The 23,780-nt window shown below is 52.7% G+C and overlaps 1 protein-coding gene across 1 annotated transcript in view; it reads right to left on the bottom strand.

Moving 5' to 3' along the window:
- Window positions 1–23,780, bottom strand: part of LOC142924852 (uncharacterized) — a 42,264-nt gene that overhangs the window by 6,375 nt on the left and 12,109 nt on the right. The window contains exon 2 of the mRNA XM_076067746.1: window positions 5,475–9,987. Within this exon, the coding sequence (XP_075923861.1) occupies window positions 8,341–9,987 (1,647 nt within the window). The 3' untranslated portion in view covers window positions 5,475–8,340. The remainder of the gene's footprint in view (window positions 1–5,474; window positions 9,988–23,780) is intronic.

The raw sequence follows: 23,780 nt of genomic DNA, 5'->3' as shown, positions 1-23,780 counted from the left end.
AGGACGATCTTTCATCCCAGCGGATTGCGCGGTGCATCCAGGCACATCTCCACCAGAAACGCGGAGCGACGAGAGAGGCACGACCCAGGAGGGGGGGACCTTCCCTCGCCCGGGGAGCGGTCCGGTCGTCTGCTACCATTGCATCCTACCGGGACACATCTCTCTGGGATGCTGTGCTGCACGGGGACGACACGCCGGGCCGCCACTCGGTCCTTGCAGTCACTTCACTCATCGCATCGGTTCGTGCTTGTCCGGCATTCGCTCTCGTCGGGTCACGCAGCAGGAGAGTCGGGTGTTGCCGGGTGATGGATGGCCTCTACGACCTGTTCAGTGGTCGGAATTTGCCCATCGTGTTGTTGCCGCGGCGGCGGGATTGTCGGCCGTAATTGGGACAATACAGGGGGTAGAGGTACGGGTGCCAATTGACACCGGAGCATCCGCTACAATCATTTCTGAAATTATTTTTAATATCTTGCCCCTAAAAATCTCGCACCCTTTCTCCTGTTAAGATTCCATGCTTCACCACGAATTGCGGCTCATTGGGAATTGTGGGTCAAATTTCGGTGACGGTGGGCTTCGGGGACATCCAGTTGACAGGGCTGGTGCTCGTTTCGGAATCCCTGGCTGTACCCTGTCTACTGGGTATGGATTTTTTGGCTAAATTGCCCCTGAAAATCCTCGTCGACCAGGGTTGCATTGAATTTCCCTCTGGCCGTCGTATGGCATTTTAATCTTCCCCCACCCAGTTGCGCACGGCTAACACCACGGTCCAGGTGCTGCAATTCCACCTGGTACGCAAATGTTGGTACCCCTGAGACTGTGCAAGCAGCTCGACAGGGCGGACATCGCCGGCGGGATCCTGTTCGGTCCCTCAAATACAGCAACCTGGGTTCTGACTTTGGTGGGTGCGCAAACACTCGTGTCCGACGACTGGGAGCCTTTTATCCAGGTCCTCAACGCGGGGGTAGACGCGTCCGTAATACAGGCGGGCACTGTCCTGGCCCACGCGTCGGCCACGGGTTGCGACGAGCTCATTGTCGGGGGTGTGGGGGTCAGAATGACCCCGGAGAAGGGATCCAAAGATGGGGGGAAGTGGATTGAGGATCTCTGCTCCAAGAATCCTGAATTGTCCGACGTGCAGAGGGCTGAGTTGCATTCATTCTTGCTGGAGTTCTATGACATTTTCAGTAAAAGCAAATACGACATTGGCCGTACGCCCCTTTTGAGCCACCACATGGATACGGGAAACGCTGCCTCAATTTGTCAGAACCCTTACAGATTAAGCCCCAAGGAAAAGGACCATGTGCGTCAGGCGGTCAACGAGATGTTGGCTGCTGACATCATTGGTCCTTCTAACAGTCCGTGGGGAGCTCCCATTGTTCTTGTTAAAAAAACACGACGCTATCACGGAAGCGTTCCTTTATGGGTACGTGTTAGATAAGGGGGCCCTGGAGCACCTCTTTACTGATCAGGGCAAAACATTTTCATTTAAATTACTTAAGGAGGTGTGTGACCTGTTGGGCACCAAAAAGGTCTGTACATCGCTCTATCACCCCCAGACCAGCGGGATGGTAGAGTGTCTGCACAGGACCCTGAGTCAGAAGGGCAGCGAGTCCCAGTGCGATTGGGATTTACACATCCCCGGGGTGCTCGCAGCCTACAGAATGGCCCCTCATGCTTCCACTGGGTTCTCGCCATGTTTTTTTTAATGTACGGCAGAGAGCAGGACCCCCCAATTGACGTCCAACTCAAAACAGGGCCGAGTAAGTCGAAGGTCAACATGTCCGAGCACATGTACATTACTCTCCAGCGGGTGGCGGAGGCACGCGACGCTTCCAAGCATAATTCTGCCTTACGGCAGTCGCCCAACGAGAGGCTGAGGGGAATCCGCATGCCGGGCAGAAAATGGGCTCCGAGTGATAAGGCTTGGCTGCACTGTCCTCAAGTGCCGGTGGGTACCTCCCCAAAATTGTACAAGCCTTGGCGAGGTCCGGTCGACGTGATACAGGCCAACAGGCCGCAATGTGTAAAATTCAGTTCAGCCGGTCTTGGTTTGTTCACCTGTCACGACTTAAACCATTTGTTCCGCCGAGCGTGCCCCCTTCATCTCTACTACCCAAGGGTCGAGTGTCCGGTGTGCCCAGCGAGGAATGCATCCACTGAGGGCGTACCTCAGGGGAATTCTGTGCCGCCCACAGGACCGAAAAGCCTGACATCCTCGCAGTCGCAGGATGAGCCAACCACGGATGCTCAGCATGGTGCGGATCGCCCGTCAAACAGCCATTCTCCACCGACGCTTTGGTCTTCTCGGGAGGGGACGCGTCCGTTAGGCCATTTTCGAATTCCCCCCGAGTCCCCCAGGGAGCCCAGGCCCACCTCGCCTGAGGGCCTGGCTACAAGGACTCGTTCAAGGACTGCCCGGCTGAAGTGGCTCCCCTCCATGCATTGTTCCTGCGTCGTTTTTCTGCTTGTAGCACTCCTGAGTCGGTTGGGTGATTGGCTGAACCTGGCCATTCTCGTACTCAGGGGTGCTGTCACACACATAGGACAGGGACGTGCTTTTGGGGTGAGAGGGGTAACCGGGGTTGTGTTCATTGCCAACATTTTCTTAATTGTTTTGTTGTTGTCCTCTCTCTCCTCCATCTCTCTCTTCCCCCTTCTCAGTAACTGTGTAGTGACATCACAGATGTCACTGTATGGTGCCGGACCTAGTGGGGCACGGCGTGCGATGTACTCACATCGTGGACATCACGTATATAGCGACATCGTGAATGTCACTGAGTAATGCCGGCTCTAGCGAGGCACGTCGTGCGATGCATTGTCATCGCGGACACCCGTAGGTGGGTGTAGTACCAGCCCTAGTAACGGCTTGGTGAGCGCGGGGATAGCGCAGTGGCACCACGCATGGCGTGCAGTGCTGTCTCCTACCGGAGGGAGCGGGAGAGTGTCAGCCCAGGCACAGGGTTACCCTGGGCCATGGCACTCTGGTTGACCCCGAAGGCACGTGACCGGTAAAGTCTACAGGGGGCCCGCAGGTGGGGGCTAAGGGGTGGTCACGTGTCCGGGGGAAAGTTATCTCAAGAAGAGTCGAGAGAGAACCAGAGCTCTCGCGAAGGTGGGCGGGGCCAAGGGTGGAGTCGGCCCCGACCCGAGAGCATATAAGCCAGTTCCTCGGAGGGACCAGGGTTCGTTGTTGCTACCGTCATCTGAAGATCGACGTTCTACATCTCCAACACGTGCTCCAGAACTCGAGCCGGGGTCCAGTCCGTTGTAGCTAACTCCCAGTGTGTTTGTGTAGTTAGCCGGGTGGTCCACCACGCTAGGCTGTTATCTGGTAAAGGGGCAGCTACCCCTTTGTGTATTCGTGTTGGTGTAATAAATGTGTTGCCTCTAAGAAGTACGTCTGCGACTCAGTGGGGCCCACTACAACTGTACATTTTGTACATATTGTATTTATTGCGAGCTCGTCGGTTATTTATTGATGTTAACGTTTTGGGAGGCACACCCTTATTATGGGATTGTTGACTGCCAGGACAGCTGTGTTTTACGAAGGGGGGGGGGGGGTGATGTAATGGCCTAGAGGTTGTCACCATGGTGTAGCGACAGTGCCGAGTGAATGGTACTGTAAGGGCGGAGCCCGGGTGTCACTGAGAGAGAGGTCGCGTGAGGACGTGACAGCCAGGTGAACCCGAGAGGACACGTAACCGGACGAGAGGGGCAGGGGGACCCCCAGTTGGGGGTGCGAGGATCACGTGACCGGGACCCAGAGTCCCCACGAGGGTTAAAGAAAGGGGGCGTGGCCGATGGCAGAGCCCTGCCACGCCGGAGCAGTTATAAGCGGGGTCCCGAGAGGGATCTCGGCGGTTCAACTCTGGGAATGAAGTCGCCATCCTCGATCCTCAGTCTCCGGTCTTCACGCGTGGACCAGGCAGCCTGTTAGCTGTCCTGCTCCGACTGTGTAGGTATCCCTCCGAGTGTTAGTTAAGTTAGCCGTGGTGGTCACCACACTATGTTGTTATCCTGTTAGAGTTACCTGTTGTGTGCGCCTAAATTAAACACACTACACAGGTGTTAAGATGTTCAAACACCAAATAGATACCCATTGTAAGGCATCAAGTCTGCATTGACCACACGTACTTGTGGTGAACATGCGAACTAATATTCTCTGATAATGTATGCATTGTCTTTGAAACTGATTGGCCTACACCCGAGACAGCCATCTTCAGGGCCCAGTCTCACCAGTGTCAGACCGAGAACGCCAAAAGGCGAACAGTACAAAGACAATGCCACTATACGAGCATAGATAGCTCAGGGTGAGCAGCTACAAAATGGGACCTTTTTGCCAGTATCAAAGTATGAAAATATAAGTACGTGTGGTTAATGCAGACTTGATTCCTTGCAAAAGCTTTAAATTTGGTGTTTGAACATCTTAATAAAGAGCCGCAGGTTGCCGACCCCTGGTCTGGGTGGTGAGGTTGGTTGGGTGAGTCTGGGTGGTGAGATTGGTTGGGTGAGTATGGGTGGTGAGGTTGGTTGGGTGAGTATGGGTGGTGAGGTTGGTTGGGTGAGTCTGGGTGGTGAGGTTGGTTGGGTGAGTCTGGGTGATGAGGTTGGTTAGGTGAGTCTGGGTGGTGAGGTTGGTTGGGTGAGTCTGGGTGGTGAGGTTGGTTGGGTGAGTATGGGTGGTGAGGTTGGTTGGGTGAGTCTGGGTGGTGAGGTTGGTTGGGTGAGTCTGGGTGGTGAGCATGGTTGGGTGAGTCTGGGTGGTGAGGTTGGTTGGGTGAGTCTGGGTGGTGAGGTTGGTTGGGTGAGTCTGGGTGGTGAGGTTGGTTGAGTGAGTATGGGTGGTGAGGTTGGTTGGGTGAGTCTGGGTGGTGAGGTTGGTTGGGTGAGTCTGGGTGTTGAGGTTGGTTGGGTGAGTCTGGGTGGTGAGGTTGGTTGGGTGAGTCTGGGTGGTGAGGTTGGTTGGGTGAGTCTGGGTGGTGAGGTTGGTTGGGTGAGTCTGGGTGGTGAGGTTGGTTGGGTGAGTCTGGGTGGTGAGGCTTGGTGAGGATGAGGTGAGGCTTGGGTGAAGCTTTCTGGGACCGGGGGCGGCTGAAGTGAGTGAGCGTTGGCGACGAGGTTGTGGTTAGGCTGGCTGGCTGGCCAAAGTGTGTGCTTGGTGGTGGTCAATAGGGTAGGTGAACACGTGCATTGCGAAATCAACATTTCTTCATGCGCGTGGACGATCACGAGACGGTGGCTCCTTAATTAACGACGTCACGAAGAAAGTCCCCAACAGGATCCGGAGCCGCAGGGTTGCCCGACCCCCGTTGGGGCCGCACAGCCACCGGCACAGACGAGGGACACCCGGCAGGCATGCGGGTAGGGAGCGAACGAGGGAAGGAGCAGAGAGAGCGGAGTTGCTCGTGATGAGCGAAGCGGGTGACGGGAGATGTCGTCTCGCTCTCTCTCCTGGCAGGGGAGACACTCACCAGCCGAGCAGGAGGAGCTGGCGTCCACGGGGTGAGAAGGTGCAGCAGCAGCAGCAGGAGGAGGAGGAGCAGGAAGCCTTCCGGAGGGACTGTCGAAGAAGGGTGGTGAATCCTTTACTGATGGTGCTGCCGCTGATGATGATGCTGGTCCCGATGTTCTTAATATTAACCTCGCTGCTGCTGCTGATGATGATGATATTCTAGCTGATGGAGATGCTGCTGCTGAGCCCGATGTTCTCAATGTGAACCCCGCTGCTGCTGCTGCCTTAGCTGATGGAGACGCTGCTGCCGCTGACGATTCTGCCGACAATTGCGCTGCTAAAGTTGACGCCGAGTCCCTCGCCGCCGCCGCTGCTGCTACCGCTGATGCTGATGTCGGTGGTGGTGGGATCGGTGTCAGAGACCTGGGAGGCAGCACCCCCAGCAGCGAGCGTAAACCCCCCGGGGCTAAGACCTGCACCGTGATCTCGTCCAGGAGGTGCGAGAGGCTGCCGTCCCCGCTTCTCTTCCTGCCAGTCGTCGTCGTTGTTGCTGCTGCCGCTGCTACTGCTGCGGCTAGAATCCGGTTGCTGGAGCAGCAGCGGCAGCAACAGTAGGTGAAGTATGGCTGTTGGGGGAGCTGTGTGCGATCGCCTGTATATGTCCCCTACTGCCCGTCACGGAGCCCATGAGACATGGAGCTGTTACACCTGCTGTCTGCTGTTACACCTGCTGTCTGCTGTTACACCTGCTGTTACACCTGCTGCCAGCTGTTACACCTGTTGTCTGCTGTTACACCTGCTGTCTGCTGTTACACCTGCTGTCTGCTGTTACACCTGCTGTCTGCTGTTACACCTGCTGTTACACCTGCTGTCTGCTGTTACACCTGCTGTCTGCTGTTACACCTGCTGTCTGCTGTTACACCTGCTGTCTGCTGTTACACCTGCTGTTACACCTGCTGTCTGCTGTTACACCTGCTGTCTGCTGTTACACCTGCTGTTACACCTGCTGCCTGCTGTTACACCTGCTGTCTGCTGTCTGCTGTTATACCTGCTGTCTGCTGTTACACCTGCTGTTACACCTGCTGTCTACTGTTACACCTGCTGTTATACCTGCTGTCTGCTGTTACACCTGCTGTCTGCTGTTACACCTGCTGCCTGCTGTCTGCTGTTACACCTGCTGTCTGCTGTTACACCTGCTGTCTGCTGCCTGCTGTTACACCTGCTGTCTGCTGTTACACCTGCTGCCTGCTGTCTGCTGTTACACCTGCTGCCTGCTGGTATACCTGCTGCCTGCTGTTACGTCTGCTGTCTGCTGTTACACCTGCTGTTGCACCTGCTGTTACACCTGCTACCTGCTGCCTGCTGTTACACCTGCTGCCTGCTGTTACACCTGCTGCCTGCTGTCTGCTGTTACACCTGCTGTCTGCTGCCTGCTGTTACGTCTGCTGCCTGCTGTTACACCTGCTGTTACACCTGCTACCTGCTGCCTGCTGTTACACCTGCTGCCTGCTGTTACACCTGCTGCCTGCTGTCTGCTGTTACACCTGCTGACTGCTGCCTGCTGTTACGTCTGCTGCCTGCTGTTACACCTGCTGTTGCACCTGCTGTTACACCTGCTACCTGCTGTCTCCTGTCACACCTGCTGCCTGCTGTTACACCTGCTGCCTGCTGTTACACCTGCTGTCTGCTGTTACACCTGCTGCCTGCTGCCTGCTGTTACACCTGCTGTCTGCTGCCTGCTGTTACACCTGCTGTCTGCTGTTACACCTGCTGTCTGCTGTTACATCTGCTGTTACACCTGCTGCCTGCTGTTACACCTGCTGTCTGCTGCCTGCTGTTACACCTGCTGTCTGCTGCCTGCTGTTACACCAGCTGCCTGCTGTTACACCTGCTGTTACACCTGCTGTCTGCTGTTACACCTGCTGTTACACCTGCTGTTACACCTGCTGTCTGCTGCCTGCTGTCTGCTGCCTGCTGTTACACCTGCTGTCTGCTGTTACACCTGCTGTTACACCTGCTGTCTGCTGTTACACCTGCTGTTACACCTGCTGTCTGCTGTTACACCTGCTGTTACACCTGCTGCCTGCTGTTACACCTGCTGCCTACTATTACACCTGCTGCCTGCTGTCTGCTGTCTGCTGTTACACCTGCTGTCTGCTGTTACACCTGCTGTTACACCTGCTGCCTGCTGTTACACCTGCTGTTACACCTGCTGTTACACCTGCTGCCTGCTGTTACACCTGCTGTTACACCTGCTGTTACACCTGCTGTCTGCTGTTACACCTGCTGTTACACCTGCTGTTACACCTGCTGTCTGCTGTTACACCTGCTGTTACACCTGCTGTCTGCTGTTACACCTGCTGTTACACCTGCTGTCTGCTGTTACACCTGCTGTTACACCTGCTGCCTGCTGTTACACCTGCTGTTACACCTGCTGTTACACCTGCTGCCTGCTGTTACACCTGCTGTTACACCTGCTGCCTGCTGTTACACCTGCTGTTACACCTGCTGTTACACCTGCTGCCTGCTGTTACACCTGCTGTTACACCTGCTGTTACACCTGCTGCCTGCTGTTACACCTGCTGTTACACCTGCTGTTACACCTGCTGCCTGCTGTTACACCTGCTGTTACACCTGCTCTTACACCTGCTGTCTGCTGTTACACCTGCTGTTACACCTGCTGTCTGCTGTTACACCTGCTGTTACACCTGCTTATGCTTCTGTTGTTGGTTTGTCGACAGTCACCTCGCCCTTTGCTGTAATGGTCGCGGCAGCTGTTGTTGCTTTTGATGTGACCCCTGTGCTTTCCTTTCTGCTGCTGTGGCCGTTGCTGTGCAGTTGTCGCTGCAGCAGCTGTAGCTGGTGCTGTGCCTATGTTCTGCTGTTTAAGATGCTGTGTCTGCTGCAGGTGCTCCCGTGATGTGCCTGCTGTACCCTACAGCTGTGTCTTCACTGATCTCCCGGATGTGGTCGCTTCTGCTGCTGCTGTTGCTGCTGCTGCCAACCCCTTCCCGTGCTGCTGTTGTTGTGATGACAAACACCTCCTGTGGTGGTGCTGCTGTTGATGTCTCTACTGCTGTTGTGATGTCAAACACCTCCTGTGGTGCTGCTGTTGATGTCTCTACTGTTGTTGTGATGACAAACACCTCCTGTGGTGGTGCTGCTGTTGATGTCTCTACTGTTGTTGTGATGTCAAACACCCCCTGTGGTGCTGCTGTTGATGTCTCTACTGCTGTTGTGATGTCAAACACCTCCTGTGGTGCTGCTGTTGATGTCTCTACTGCTGTTGTGATGTCAAACACCTCCTGTGGTGCTGCTGTTGATGTCTCTACTGCTGTTGTGATGTCAAACACCCCCTGTGGTGCTGCTGTTGATGCCTCTACTGCTGTTGTGATGTCAAACACCTCCTGTGGTGCTGCTGTTGATGTCTCGGCTGTTGTTGTGATGTCAAACACCCCCTGTGGTGCTGCTGTTGATGTCTCGGCTGTTGTTGTGATGTCAAACACCTCCTGTGGTGCTGCTGTTGATGTCTCTACTGCTGTTGTGATGTCAAACACCCACTGTGGTGCTGCTGTTGATGCCTCTACTGCTGTTGTGATGTCAAACACCTCCTGTGGTGCTGCTGTTGATGTCTCGGCTGTTGTTGTGATGTCAAACACCCCCTGTGGTGCTGCTGTTGATGTCTCGGCTGTTGTTGTGATGTCAAACACCTCCTGTGGTGGTGCTGCTGTTGATGTCTCTACTCCTGTTGTGATGACAAATACCCCCTGTGGTGCTGCTGTTGATGTCTCTACTGCTGTTGTGATGTCAAACACCCCCTGTGGTGGTGCTGCTGTTGATGTCTCTACTGCTGTTGTGATGTCAAACACCTCCTGTGGTGGTGCTGCTGTTGATGTCTCTACTGCTGTTGTGATGTCAAACACCCCCTGTGGTGCTGCTGTTGATGCCTCTACTGTTGTTGTGATGTCAAACACCCCCTGTGGTGGTGCTGCTGTTGATGTCTCTACTGCTGTTGTGATGTCAAACACCTCCTGTGGTGGTGCTGCTGTTGATGTCTCTACTGCTGTTGTGATGACAAACACCCCCTGTGGTTGTGCTGCTGTTGATGTCTCTACTGCTGTTGTGATGTCAAACACCTCCTGTGGTGGTGCTGCTGTTGATGTCTCTACTGCTGTTGTGATGTCAAACACCCCCTGTGGTTGTGCTGCTGTTGATGTCTCTACTGCTGTTGTGATGTCAAACACCTCCTGTGGTGGTGCTGCTGTTGATGTCTCTACTGCTGTTGTGATGTCAAACACCTCCTGTGGAGCTGCTGTTGATGTCTCTACTGTTGTTGTGATGACAAACACCTCCTGTGGTGCTGGTGTTGATCGTGCTGTTTCTGTCCTCGTGTACTCCACTATATGCTGTTGATGCTGTCTTGTCTGCTGTTGTTGATGCTGTTGATGCTGTCTTGTCTGCTGCTGTTGCCGCTCTCTTGTTGCATACGAAGCTATCGCAGCTGCTGTTGCCCCTGCTGCTGGCTGATGCTGCTGTTAATTCTGCTTGGGATGTTGCGTCTGCTGCTGTTGCGGCCGCTGCTGTTGCGGCTGCTGCTGTTGCGGCCGCTGCTGTTGCGGCTGCTCGCCTGAGTGCGGCCCGCTGCTGTGTTTCGCTGTTTTCACCGCGTTCGCCGAAGCTGCCGCTACTGCACTCGCCGTGTCTGTATAGAGACGCGTGGATCACTGCGCTACCACCACCACCTGGCGAATCGCAATCAGATTTCAGACGCGGGACACCCCTAGGTCGGCTCAGCCTGAAAAGTATCACGTTGCGCCAGCGATGTTAACTCCAGTTGCTGTTAATAGGTGCTCGCAAAGAGCGCCCACTGCAGTATTCTGTCGAGGCTGGGTCTCGTCTGTGTCTGTCTGTGAACCACGCACGCAGAGACTGCCCTTGGTTATTCAGCCCAGCCACCCACTCCACCACATTCTCTCTCTCCACCCACCCACTCGCTCCACCACAAACACCACAAACACCACCCCCCCCCCCCGATGGATTATTCCACACACATCCACGTAGTCGCAGTAGGCGGTGGGTGCTGATGTTTGTATTGAAGAGAGGTTTCTCTCGCTGCTTGGCATCTCACACCATGCGCCCTGCAGCTTTCCTCCCCCCTTGCGTACGTGTGTACCCACGTGCGGGCGAAGGACAACTAAGCACAAAACGCACAAATTAGTTTCCCCATCACGTGCCTCGCCCAGACGATTAGCACCGTTGGCTACGTACGGTGCGAAAGAAGTTCAACATACACACCTCGGTCTGCGTGTTGGTAGCGCAGTGCGCTAACCTCTACACCACCGCTGCCCACTCACACACTCGCATACTCACCCACCTACTCTCCGATTCACCGACTCGTCCACCTACCCACCCACGCATCCACCCACTCACCTACCTGCTCACTCACCCATTCACCTACTCACTCACTCACCTACTCACTCACCCATTCACCTACTCACCCACTCACTCACCCAACAATTCACCAAATCACCTACTCACACACTCGCCTACTCACTCACCAAATCACCTACTCACTCGCCCAATCACCTACTCATCCACTCACCGACTCACCTTCCCATGTATCACTCATCCACTCACCTACTCACTCACCCAATCACCTACTCACTCGCCCAATCACCTACTCACACACTCACCTACTCACCCACTCACCCACCCATTCATCACTCATCCACTCACCTACTCATTCACCCATTCACCTACTCACCCATTCATACTCACCCACTCACCCACCCATTCATCACTCATCCACTGACCTACTCATTAACCCATTCACCTACTCACCCATTCATACTCACCCACTCACCCACCCATTCATCACTCATCCACTCACTTACTCATTCACCCATTCACCTACTCACCCATTCATACTCACCCACTCACCCACCCATTCATCACTCATCCACTCACCTACTCATTCACCCATTCACCTACTCACCCATTCATACTCACCCACCCATTCATCACTCATCCACTCACCTACTCATTAACCCATTCACCTACTCACCCATTCATACTCACCCACTCACCCACCCATTCATCACTCATCCACTCACCTACTCATTCACCCATTCACCTACTCACCCATTCATACTCACCCACTCACCCACCCATTCATCACTCATCCACTCACCTACTCATTCACCCATTCACCTACTCACCCATTCATACTCACCCACCCATTCATCACTCATCCACTCACCTACTCATTCACCCATTCACCTACTCACCCATTCATACTCACCCAGCCACCCATTCATCACTCATCCACTCACCTACTCATTAACCCATTCACCTACTCACCCATTCATACTCACTCACTCACCCACCCACCCATTCATCACTCATCCACTCACCTACTCATTCACCCATTCATACTCACCCACTCACCCACCCATTCATCACTCATCCACTCACCTACTCATTCACCCACTCACCTACTCACCCATTCATACTCACCCACCCATTCATCACTCATCCACTCACCTACTCATTCACCCATTCACCTACTCACCCATTCATACTCACCCACTCACCCACCCATTCATCACTCATCCACTCACCTACTCATTCACCTATTCACCTACTCACCCATTCATACTCACCCCACCCGCCCGCTCACCACACTCCGGGTCAGCCCGCTTCTCTTTTTGCGTCTCCCCTCTTACCGCTCCACTTTCTAACCCCTCCCCCCACATCGTCTAATTTCCCCCCAAAAGCGCTTAGGGGGCCGTCCATAAATGACGTCACACACCTAGAGGGGGGGGGTCAGACATTTGTGATGATGTGTGACGAGCGGCGGGGGGGGCGGGGTTGAGAAATGTGACGTCACATCAAAATGCGCAACTTTAAATAAATATAGACAACACGTTCTACTTAATTAAATAGACTTTTTAATAAATATTTTCTCCTACAACATCATAGTGCAGCGCCACATTAAATACGCACTACAGTGACAATAGTTTAAAGCGATTTGAAGCATGTTTTTTTTGGGGGGGGGGGTGCAGAGCTTTGTGACGTCATATTTGAGGGGGGGGGGGTCTGATTTTTTGTGACGCCGAAGGGGGGGAGGTGTCAAAAATCGCCCAAAATCGCGTGACGTCATTTATGGACGGTCCCAAGAATAAATTATCTCGCTGAATTCCAGAAACGTGTGACACCCTTTGTCTATTACGGCTCTGGCGGTGCTGTTTGTTGCTGTGCTGATTGACGTTTTCGACCGTCTTGAGACAGGGGTCATAAGAGTAATGACCGCCACTTTTGTAGAAGCGGTGGTTGTTGTTATTTTTTTTTCACCAGAAGTATTTTATTGAATAAGCAAAAAATGCAGAGGAAGGGAGAACGTCCGGTCACACGGGGTCGGGTGCGCGGGGACACGAGGGGTCACCTTGTCCCCAAACTCCCCTCCTGCGTTCGGTTCTGTTACTTTAATCGCATTCGCCTCGCAATGTCCCACTGCCAGCGACTCGCCCCACCACACACCACGCACTCACTCACTCACTCCGCCCGTCACCCACCAACTGACTCAACACTCACTCACTTACCCACGCACTCACTCACTCACCACTCACTCACACACTCACTCACTCACCACTCACATACTCACTCAACACTCACTCACTCAACACGCACTCACCCACGCACTCACTCACCACTCACATACTCACTCAACACTCACTCACTCAACACTCACTCACTCAACACTCACTCAACACTCACTCACTCACTCCGCCCCTCACCCACCAACTGACTCAACACGCACTCACTCACCCACGCACGCACTCACCCACTCACTCACTCACCACTCACACACTCACTCACTCAACACGCACTCACTCAACACTCACTCAACACGCACTCACTCACCCACTCACTCAACACGCACTCACCCACTCACTCATCCACTCACTCAACACGCACTCACCCACTCACTCACTCACCCACTCACTCAACACACACTCACCCACTCACTCACCCATTCACTCACTCACTCACTCACCCACTCACTCAACACGCACTCACTCACTCACCCACTCACTCAACACGCACTCACTCACTCACACATTCACTCACTCACTCACCCACTCACTCACTCAACACGCACTCACCCACTCACTCAACACACACTCACCCACTCACTCAACACGCACTCACCCACTCACTCACTCAACACACACTCACCCACTCACTCAACACGCACTCACCCACTCACTCAACACGCACTCACTCACCACCACCACGTGAGTCAGCCAACCTCTACAGCACACAGCACCACAGCCTCACCACAACGCACACCAGACGCTTACCACACCACACACAACACACCATCACAACACACCACACCATCACAACACAACGCACACCAGACTATTACCACACCGCACACCAGACTCTCACCACACCACACACAACACACCACACCATCACAACACACCACACCATCACAGCACAACGCACACCAGACTCTCACCACACCAGACTCTCACCACACCACACACCAGACTCTCACCACACCACACACCAGACTCTCACCACACCATCACAACACACCACATACCCTGACACCCTCGCTTTGGAACTACATTTTGTGTTTAGTTTGTTGTCCTTCCCCCGCACCTCCGATGAGCACGGTTGGCTGCGTATGGTGCGAAAGAAGTTCAGCGTACATCCACAAACATCTCTCCCACTTGTAACGGCGGTCTTTTTTTACATTTATAATCATTCGCAACAAACGACTGAGACTCCGGGGCGAATAACAAAACAGCACCTGAGAGGTCGTTGACAACGGCTGAGCACCGAAGACATCCTCCAGAAGAAGAGAGCCCGAATCATTGGACGTGCTGGGAGAAAGGGGACCCTCTTCCCGGCGTGTGTGGCTACCCTCCCCCCCGTTGAGTCCCGTGGGTCGTCCTCTGCTGGTGCGAATGGACAACATCGACCCGGCGGTCTCTGCTGGTCGCGTCAGGCGGTGCGAGCGTGGTAACGGCCCCTACCCCCGGGGTGCTGGACGCATCGACCCCCCCCACTTCCCCGTCCTCTTTGATCTCCCGGCGCCGATGTTTCCATCGCGCGGGGGGGGGGTGCTCGGGGTAGACGGGTGACGAATGACGGGCGGCTGGCCATTGTCACGGTTCCCTTCTCTCGCTCCTCTCGGACGGCCCACCTTGTTGTCTGGAACTGGAAGCAGTCCCGGAAGAGGAATTCGTTGAGAAGAATTGCGACAGTAAATCGGAAGAAGTCACTTCAGTCACCCTCTTCATCCACGCTCGGACTCCGCCCGTAGTGCCCTGTAAAGCGCGTCCACCACGTGCCAATGAAACCACCGTATCGCATTCCAAAAATCAGGTAAATTTAATAACATTTTAAGTGACATCACATTCGATATGTGGCAGTTGTGCGTCCGTTCAGTGACGCGGCCGAGACCATCAACTCCAATGTCATCTGTCCCATTGCGTCTGGGGGTATCGAGTGGTGCCCCCTCGCACGCGTGAATTTCCTCCGGGCGCTCCGGTTTCATTCCACACGACGTCGAATAAAAACAGTCATTCGTTCCATTGGCTGAAAACATCTAAAATATCTGCACGTCTCCGTGTTTGCGGATGGCGCAGCGGTGAGTGGTGTCCGCACCTCCAATTAGCACCGTTGGCTACGTACGGTGCAAAAGAAGTTCAACATAGATACATGCAGGCACAGTGGGGTGCCACGGTGGCTAGGAGATGTTAACTCCCTGGCCTGGTATACAGGACGTCGTGGGTTCGATCCCGACCCTGAGGCCTGTACATTTCAGTATGCATGTTCTCCCCGTGGTCGTGTGGATTTTTCTCTGGGTCCTCCGGTTTTTCCCTTCACATTCGGAAACATGCGTTTAGAGTAATTAACTGCGAAAAATTTCCACATGGTACGTCACTTCGTTGAGTTATCATTCGTGGCCAGGTCGCTTCTGAAAAAAAGCTATATATCTGTGGGTCTTGCCTGATAAATACACGTACAGTGAGGGAAAAAAAGTATTTGATCCCCTGCTGATTTTGTACGTTTGCCCACTGACAAAGAAATGATCAGTCTATAATTTTAATGGTAGGATTATTTGAACAGTGAGAGACAGAATAACAACAAAAAAAATCCAGAAAAACGCATGTCAAAAATGTTATAAATTGATTTGCATTTTAATGAGGGAAATAAGTATTTGACCCCTCTGCAAAACATGACTTAGTACTTGGTGGCAAAACCCTTGTTGGCAATCACAGAGGTCAGACGTTTCTTGTAGTTGGCCGCCAGGTTTGCACACATCTCAGGAGGGATTTTATCCCACTCCTCTTTGCAGATTTTCTCCAAGTCATTAAGGTTTCGAGGCTGACGTTTGACAACTCGAACCTTCAGCTCCCTCCACAGATTTTCCATGGGATTAAGGTCTGGAGACTGGCTAGGCCACTCCAGGACCTTAATGTGCTTCTTCTTGAGCCACTCCTTTGTTGCCTTGGCCGTGTTTTGGGTAATTGTCATGCTGGAATACCCATCCACGACCCATTTTCAATGCCCTGGCTGAGGGAAGGAGGTTCTCACCCAAGATTTGACAGTACATGGCCCCGTCGATCGTCCCTTTGATGCGGTGAAGTTGTCCTGTCCCCTTTGCAGAAAAACACCCCCAAAGCATAATGTTTCCACCTCCATGTTTGACGGTGGGGATGGTGTTCTTGGGGTCATAGGCAGCATTCCTCCTCCAAACACGGCGAGTGGAGTTGATGCCAAAGAGCTCCATTTTGGTCTCATCTGACCACAACACTTTCACCCAGTTGTCCTCTGAATCATTCAGATGTTAATTGGCAAACTTCAGACGGGCATTTATATATGCTTTCTTGAGCAGGGAGACCTTGCGGGCGCTGCAGGATTTCAGTCCTTCACGGCGTAGTGTGTTACCAATTGTTTTCTTGGTGACTATGATGCCAGCTGCCTTGAGATAATTGACAAGATCCTCCCGTGTAGTTCTGGGCTGATTCCTCACCGTTCTCATGATCATTGCAACTCCACGAGGTGAGATCTTGCATGGAGCCCCAGGCGGAGGGAGATTGACAGTCATAGTAATAGGTTTTACCCTTTTAACTGGCACAAAAACTGACACCTTTATTCAAGACATCATGTTTGCAATAACCACAACACAAGCAATCAATGCAAACAAAAGAGACAACTCTGATAATAATATGCACTGTCCTTGAATTTGATTGGTCCACACCCGAGACGGCTTTTCTTAGAGCCTAGTCTCCACTGGTGTTGGACCAGAAGACGCCAAAAGGCGTATAACTCAAAAACAGTGCACTATCAGAGTATTGAGGGCTCGGGGTGAGCATTTACATTATGAAACCTCAGTTCTTTTGTGTTTCTTCCATTTGCGAATAATCGCACCAACTGTTGTCACCTTCTCACCAAGCTGCTTGGCAATGGTCTTGTAGCCCATTCCAGCCTTGTGTAGGTCTATGATCGTGTCCCTGACATCCTTGGAGAGCTCTTTGGTCTTGGCCATGGTGGAGAGTTTGGAATCTGATTGATTGATTGCTTCTGTAGACTGGTGTCTTTTATACAGGTAACAAGCTGAGATTAGGAGCACTCCCTTTAAGAGTGTGCTCCTAATCTCAGCTCGTTGCCTGTATAAAAGACACCTGGGAGCCAGAAATCTTTCTGATTGAGAGGGGGTCAAATACTTATTTCCCTCATTGAAATGCAAATCAATTTATAACATTTTTGACATGCGTTTTTCTGGATTTATTGTTGTTATTCTGTCTCTCACTGTTCAAATAAACCTACCATTAAAAGTATAGGCTGATAATTTCTTTGTCACTGGGCAAACGTAAAAATCAGCAGGGGATCAAATACTATTTTCCCTCACTGTAGTTGAGTTTTTCCTTCACATGTAGACTCAACATGCGTTTAGATTATTTGGCTGCTACTCAGTTGCCACGTGTGGTGATATCAGCCACTTCAGTCAGCTGTCATGGGTGGTCAGGTCGCCCCTCAACCTGAGAACATAGCTCAGTGGGCTTTACCTGATGAATAAAATAAAATAAATGACAGTGCTGCATTAAAACAAACCCAAGATGAACTCAGCTCGCTACACCTGAGAACCCTGCCTCATCACCAGGGTGACTGAAATACGAGACCCCGGCCGTGCCAACTCATTGCTCTGTCTCCTGGGCCACCCGGCCAATTCTAAAGGGTCACTTGTTGTCTTGACCCTGAGAGAGATGATTGGCTGAATGGGACCCCGCGCAGGAATTAGATTCGCAGAGGATTTTGGCTTTGCAGCGGCTTTTGGGCTGGCCATCATATACAGACGGTCACTGCGATGCGCTCTTTCAGATGCGCTTCTGCGGCCGTCTGGAACGCTCTTCCGATATTAGGAGGCCACTGGACCTATGCACTTTTAAATAATCTAGAACTGCCTTTTGTGTTTAGTTTGTTGTCCTTCCCCGCACCTCCGATTAGCATGGTCAGCTACGTACGGTGCGAAAGAGGTTCAACATACATACACATACATGCACTAACCGCTGTGGCACACGGCCTCGCCTCGTGTGCTTGACGAACACGCACACGGAATTCAGCTCAAAGTGTAATCGGAATCTACGCGAAAGCGACTTCTTCCTGAGAGATATTTGACTTTTTGTCGTGAAGGCTTTGGCCCTCCGTGTGTCGGGGGGGGGCTGAGGGTGGAAAGAGCCGGACGCAATACGCGGGGACCCCACCAGATGGCGCCAGAGTTCCCTTCGGCGTGCGTGCTGCACAGCCAAAAACGTTCAAGGCCAATAAATGGCGATTCCGTTGCAGTAAATCACTTGCACTGATCGTGCATCATTATACACAGCCACGCGCCACAGTTGCCGTTAACTGGCAGTCCTGGGTCCTCGAGGCCAGTCCCTGGGTCCTCGAGGCCAGTCTCTGGGTCCTCGAGACCAGTTAAATCCTCGAGGCCGACTCGAGAACATTTTCTCTCGACGGTGGCATTGATGTCGAGGAGGGGTTGGCAACCAAAATAACAAGCAGAGACATTTCTTTTTATTCGGTAAAAAAAAGACGCCTCAATGTGTCAAGAGCCGCAATGCGCTCTGTGGTGAAACCGAGACGGCGGGGTCCTTTTAATAAACAATGGTCACGATGCAGTCCTTAAACAGCAGCCGCATGCGGCTCCCGAGCCGCAGGTTGCCGTACCCCTGGCTTAGGAGGCGCCACCAGCCTTGACCCTGACCTCACCCTTGACCACACGTGGGACCTCATCCCACCTGTGGTCTGCAACGGTCGGGCAAAGTGGTCCAAATGCCGCGCGGTTTGTTCTACAAAACACCACCGCTATTACTCTCCGTTTGCGCAACTATTTAGAGTGGTCAATGAGAAGGCGATCGTGTTCCTGGCGTTAACATGAACAGTTTACGGCACATGTGGAGTCGTTCTCATTTCGATATATACGTGTTATCGGTTTGCAAAAAAAACGACTCGCAATTGGTCTGCACAAGGCTCGCAGTTTTTGTACGCGCAGCGCACATATCCGCGTGCTTGTGAAATAAACTTCCACAGCGATGTTGCCCAGTAGGATCTGTTTACACAAATTCACGCGGACCGGTTTTGACCTCCGCATTTTGCCACTTCCCTGAACCAAAAACCCCGCTCCGCACTCAGCCGCTGCAGCGTCTCTTTCGTGCCGCGAGCCAAGGCCTCTCCAATTGCTTCATACAAACGCCATGCACTTTTAAATCATCACCTAGGTTGGAAAATCATTTCTTTAAAACGGCTTTTTGCGTGTCAGTTAGTTTGTTGTCCTTCACCTCGCACCTCCCATTAGCACGGTTGGCTACGTACGGTGCGAAGTAAGTGCATACGTATGTCACTGAGCAAGGCCGTATTTGCACCGCAACTACGACCACGCAATCCGTGAGCAATCTCTTTCCAATGCCTAGAGTCCCACCCAGATCCAGAAGAGCGCTGGCGGACAAAGTGGAACAACGCAGACGTCCAGAATATGCACCTCCTCACTCGAGACCCAGAAATCCCACCACCTGGCTTTGACATTCCTCGAAGACACCGGCGATGTAACCATGAACCGCGTCATAACATCTATGGGCCAACGCGCACATCTCCGTCATTAATGTAAAATGAATGACGTTGCCGCGATGGTGAGATTGTGGCCCTGCAGCCCAAATTGTGGCCCGTAGAGTAAAACCGCTTAAGTCTGCGCTCCTTTAACGTATAGAGGTCATTGCAAAACCACACGAACTCTCTCCTGAAGCCTTATCGTCGTGGCTATCAGACCTCGACAATGGAATTTATCTCACGAATTTATTGCCACAATCCACGATAATCTAATTTCATTTGTGTTTAGTTTGTGGTCCTTCTCCCACACCTTCGATTAGCGCGGTTGGCTACATACGGTTCGAAAGAAGTTCGTAAAAATTGCCTCTATTTTATAAAGCGCCTTTCATATTGAAAGGCGCCGTACGTAAAAAAAAACATAACTATACTCACAAGTTGAACATCCATACAACAGGAAGAGAATAACGCAATGCACATTGCACAACGCGTGAGTGTGCTGCTGCTGCCGCAGCACTGCGTCTGGGCCACAACATCGCAGCGCCACGAATTCTCCAACACCACGATGCTACCGCTCACAGCCCTCCCTCCCCCCACGCGTTGCATATCGGCGAACGCGCTCAGAAGGGTAACCAGAAATTACGACTCTGGCCAATTCGTGGCCTCCAGGAGGAGAAGGTTAACAGGGCACGAAGCTGCACGCGCCGGGTTGCAGACCCCCCCCCCCCCCCTTGCCTTATGCTGTCACCACGTGTAGCAGCAGCAGCAGTAGTAGCAGCAGAAGTAGCAGCAGTAGCGAGTGGCACAGAGCAGCCTCTCGCACGCAACTTCCATCGAGGCTGCTGCGCCACGTGGCGCGCCGTTGTGGTCACGGCGCCCACTCGCACGGCGGTCCCGTCCACCTGCTTGGCTTTCTTGGCTTTCCACAACGACAACAAAACGACGAAATAGCATGGCCGCACGCGCAGTTCCGTTTGAGATGGTGGTCTGCGCAAGGCTCGAGCCTCGAGCGCACAAAAAAAACCGCGCATCTCGGCGTGTGGTTACAAAAAAAAGTCGAGTTACACGCCAATGTTTCCCAGCAGCATGTGGACGTATTGGCGGTACACTGGTGCAGCATAACAACACGCCGGTCCTCATAACACAATCTGACGATGTCGCTGTTGCACCCTTTGAGTGGGCTGCAGAACTTTCTCCATCAGAAGTTGCACTTAGATTCAGCAGCCGCGTTCCCATTCGAACGTGTGGTGGTGACACCACGTAGTCCTAATGCTTTCATGCCACCGTCCGCCAAGAAATTATTCCGTAAATTAATCAAGAAAGCGTCCCGCCAAGTCTAGGACACGAGGAGTAAAATCTGCCTTTGGAACACGAAGCAGCCAATCATCATGAGGCTAGGTGCTACTATATGGCAACAGACTGTGAAGCTTCGTGTTCAGCCGCTCACGTAACGTTCATGCTTCCGTCTGCTTTGACATCGCGATAACTGATTTTGACTCGCACCACCATCACCACCACCCCGCAAGATTTTCTGACCGGGGTTTCCGTATCGCGGGAAAACGAATAAAATTATTATTGCGGAAAATGTTGCTTTTATATATATACCACGCACCACCGGTATACCGCCAAGACGTTCATTTGTTTAAACAAATTCGCACAGACCGATTCCGTTTCCCTCCCAAGGGTCTCTTTTTACCATCCACAGTGCTCCGCAACAGCACGAGACGACTTTCTCTGTGCGCTCGTGTGGCTCGATGAGTCACATTAAGGCATAAATAATGTCAGCAGGGTCTCGTGTTGCTCTATTGTGTTGGCGGGCGGGATAAAGACCGAGATGCCCCGTTTCGCCTTGAACAGACTGTCGGTGCAAGTGCTGTTAGCGAGCACCTGTGAAGGCCGGAACGGTACACGAGGGGTTAGGTTTTCCAGCATCCACGCCCGCCCGCCCGCCTTTGTCTCCCCTGTGGCGATGTTTACACATCGCACCAGGTACTAATTTGAGGCTAAGTAGACCTAGAGGAGGCCCAGAACCGGTTCAGCTAATCGTCACTGGTGTTGGCACGTGAGCGGAAACCGACCTCGGGTTGCCGGGTTCGTAGCGCAGCCCGCTAACTGCTGCACTACCGCTCCCCCACACGTGCACACACACACATACACGTGCACACAAAAAACAAAGATACACACGTGCACACACATACACGTGCCCCAACACACACACAGACACGCGCGTGCTATTACACACACGCGCGCGCACACACACACACATACACGTGCCCGCACACACACGTGCCCACACACACACGCGCATGCCCATACACACGCGCGTGCACATACACACAAATACACGTGCCCACACACATGCGCGTGCCCATACACACACGCGCGTGCACATACACACACATACACGTGCCCACACACACGCGCGCAGGTATTAATAGCGAACAAAGCGGCTCCGCGCGTGGCGCGCGTCCACAGCCCCGCACGGAATTCGCGCGACCCGTGCCCTGACCACCACCTACACCCACACAGACAAAGATCCCCCATGTAGCCCCCACAGGCTATTTGGGCAAGTGCAGCTAGCGAGCACCTACGAAAGCTGGCACGGTGCACGAGGAAGTGTCGTGGTTCAAAACAACTCCCGGCCATCTTTGTCTCCCAAATGCTGACGTTTACACACTTATCTACGGCCGAGTCGGTCTAGAGGATGCCTCGGACTGATTCAGATCATCACCAATGACGTTGCTATCCGCGGCCGGAAATCCAACTGGGCCCGCCGGGACTTTAGCGCCAAACGCTGCTCCACCGCGCCCCTACAAATATTCCTATTTTGGGAGCCCGTGACTCACATCGCCATACGGAGCCCTCGTGGGTGTAGCTCCGAGAAGAACTGTAACCATAACATTTGCCACAATTAGAGTCGCGTTTAATGCTCATAACTGGAACATGTCAATTGCCAAATTTAGATGTATTTATAACTTTTGGTCCCGCATTTGAGCTCTGCAGCAAGGGCAGGAGGGAGTTAATTTGCACTTCCAGAAACGCTACAGAGATAACGTTTGGCACAATGATAGTCCAATTGGCGTTCATATTTAAAATGAAATATGAAAACTGCTCATTTTTATATTGGGGCCCCGCGCGACAAATATGCAGTACGTTTATTGTGCAGAGTGTAGTTCATTTTGTTAATTGCCTACAGTGTGTTTGATGCAAATATGTTCCTTTAGAGGGCTGCATGTTTCGCAAGCTTGGATAAGTCATATGCAGCGATGGGCCATGTAGCTTCCACAGCGTTACGTGGCTGATGAAAAGGTAATGCTGCCCGACTGATTCGCAGTGAGACCTCTGCTGTCAACCCGGTGCTGGTCATAAGCGCACAACCCAGCTACGGAAACTTCCCCACTCTTTCCACAATTACCCCATCACTCATGGGAAGTGAAGGGGAGCATTTAATGGCATAAAATACCCAGGCAGGAGCTTTTTTGTTAGTGCGACTTAGGGTAAGGCCCCGTATCTTCGTAGCACGCTGCAGGTTCAGCAGCAGCATCTCCAACTCCTCAGAGTGAGCAACAATTACCAGCGATCAACTGCATACATAACATGATTGCCTGCACCCGAGCATCGATCAACCTCCCAATGTATCGATACCAGATTGAAAATCCACCGTAACATCCATGGAAAGCTTCTCGAACTACGTGGTCAACGAATATGTTTAATAGTGATGACACTATTTATACACACTATATTACATTATTACACAAAAGACTACAACATGGATTTTACACAATTGTACACTCTACTGTATACACACAATAAACAAAGACAAAGATCACTCGTGTAGCCTTAACAGACTGTTGGGGCAAGTGCTGTTAGCGAGCACCTATGAAGGCCGGCACGGCACGCGAGGGGTGGGTGGCCAGCACCACGCCGCCTTTGTCTCCCCAGTGGCGATGTTTACACACCATACCAGGTACTCATTTGAGGCTGAGTCGACCTACTAGAGGCCCAGGACCGGTTCAGAAACGCGTCATTGGTGTTGGCCGTGAGCAGGAAAAAAAACTCCCGTCGCCGGGTTCGTAGCGCAGCGCGCTCACCGCTACACCACCGCCTCCTGTACACGTCCAGGTCAAATCCGAATCTCGTCACCTCCGATTAGCACGGTTAGCTACGTACGGTGCGAAAGAAGTTCAACACTTACTCGGGC

Source organism: Petromyzon marinus, chromosome 17, assembly GCF_048934315.1.
Source record: "Petromyzon marinus isolate PM22_M1 ecotype Great Lakes invasive population chromosome 17, UKy_Petmar_22M1.pri1.0, whole genome shotgun sequence".
Lineage (NCBI taxonomy): Eukaryota > Metazoa > Chordata > Hyperoartia > Petromyzontiformes > Petromyzontidae > Petromyzon > Petromyzon marinus.
This window is presented reverse-complemented; position numbering and strand designations above follow the sequence as displayed.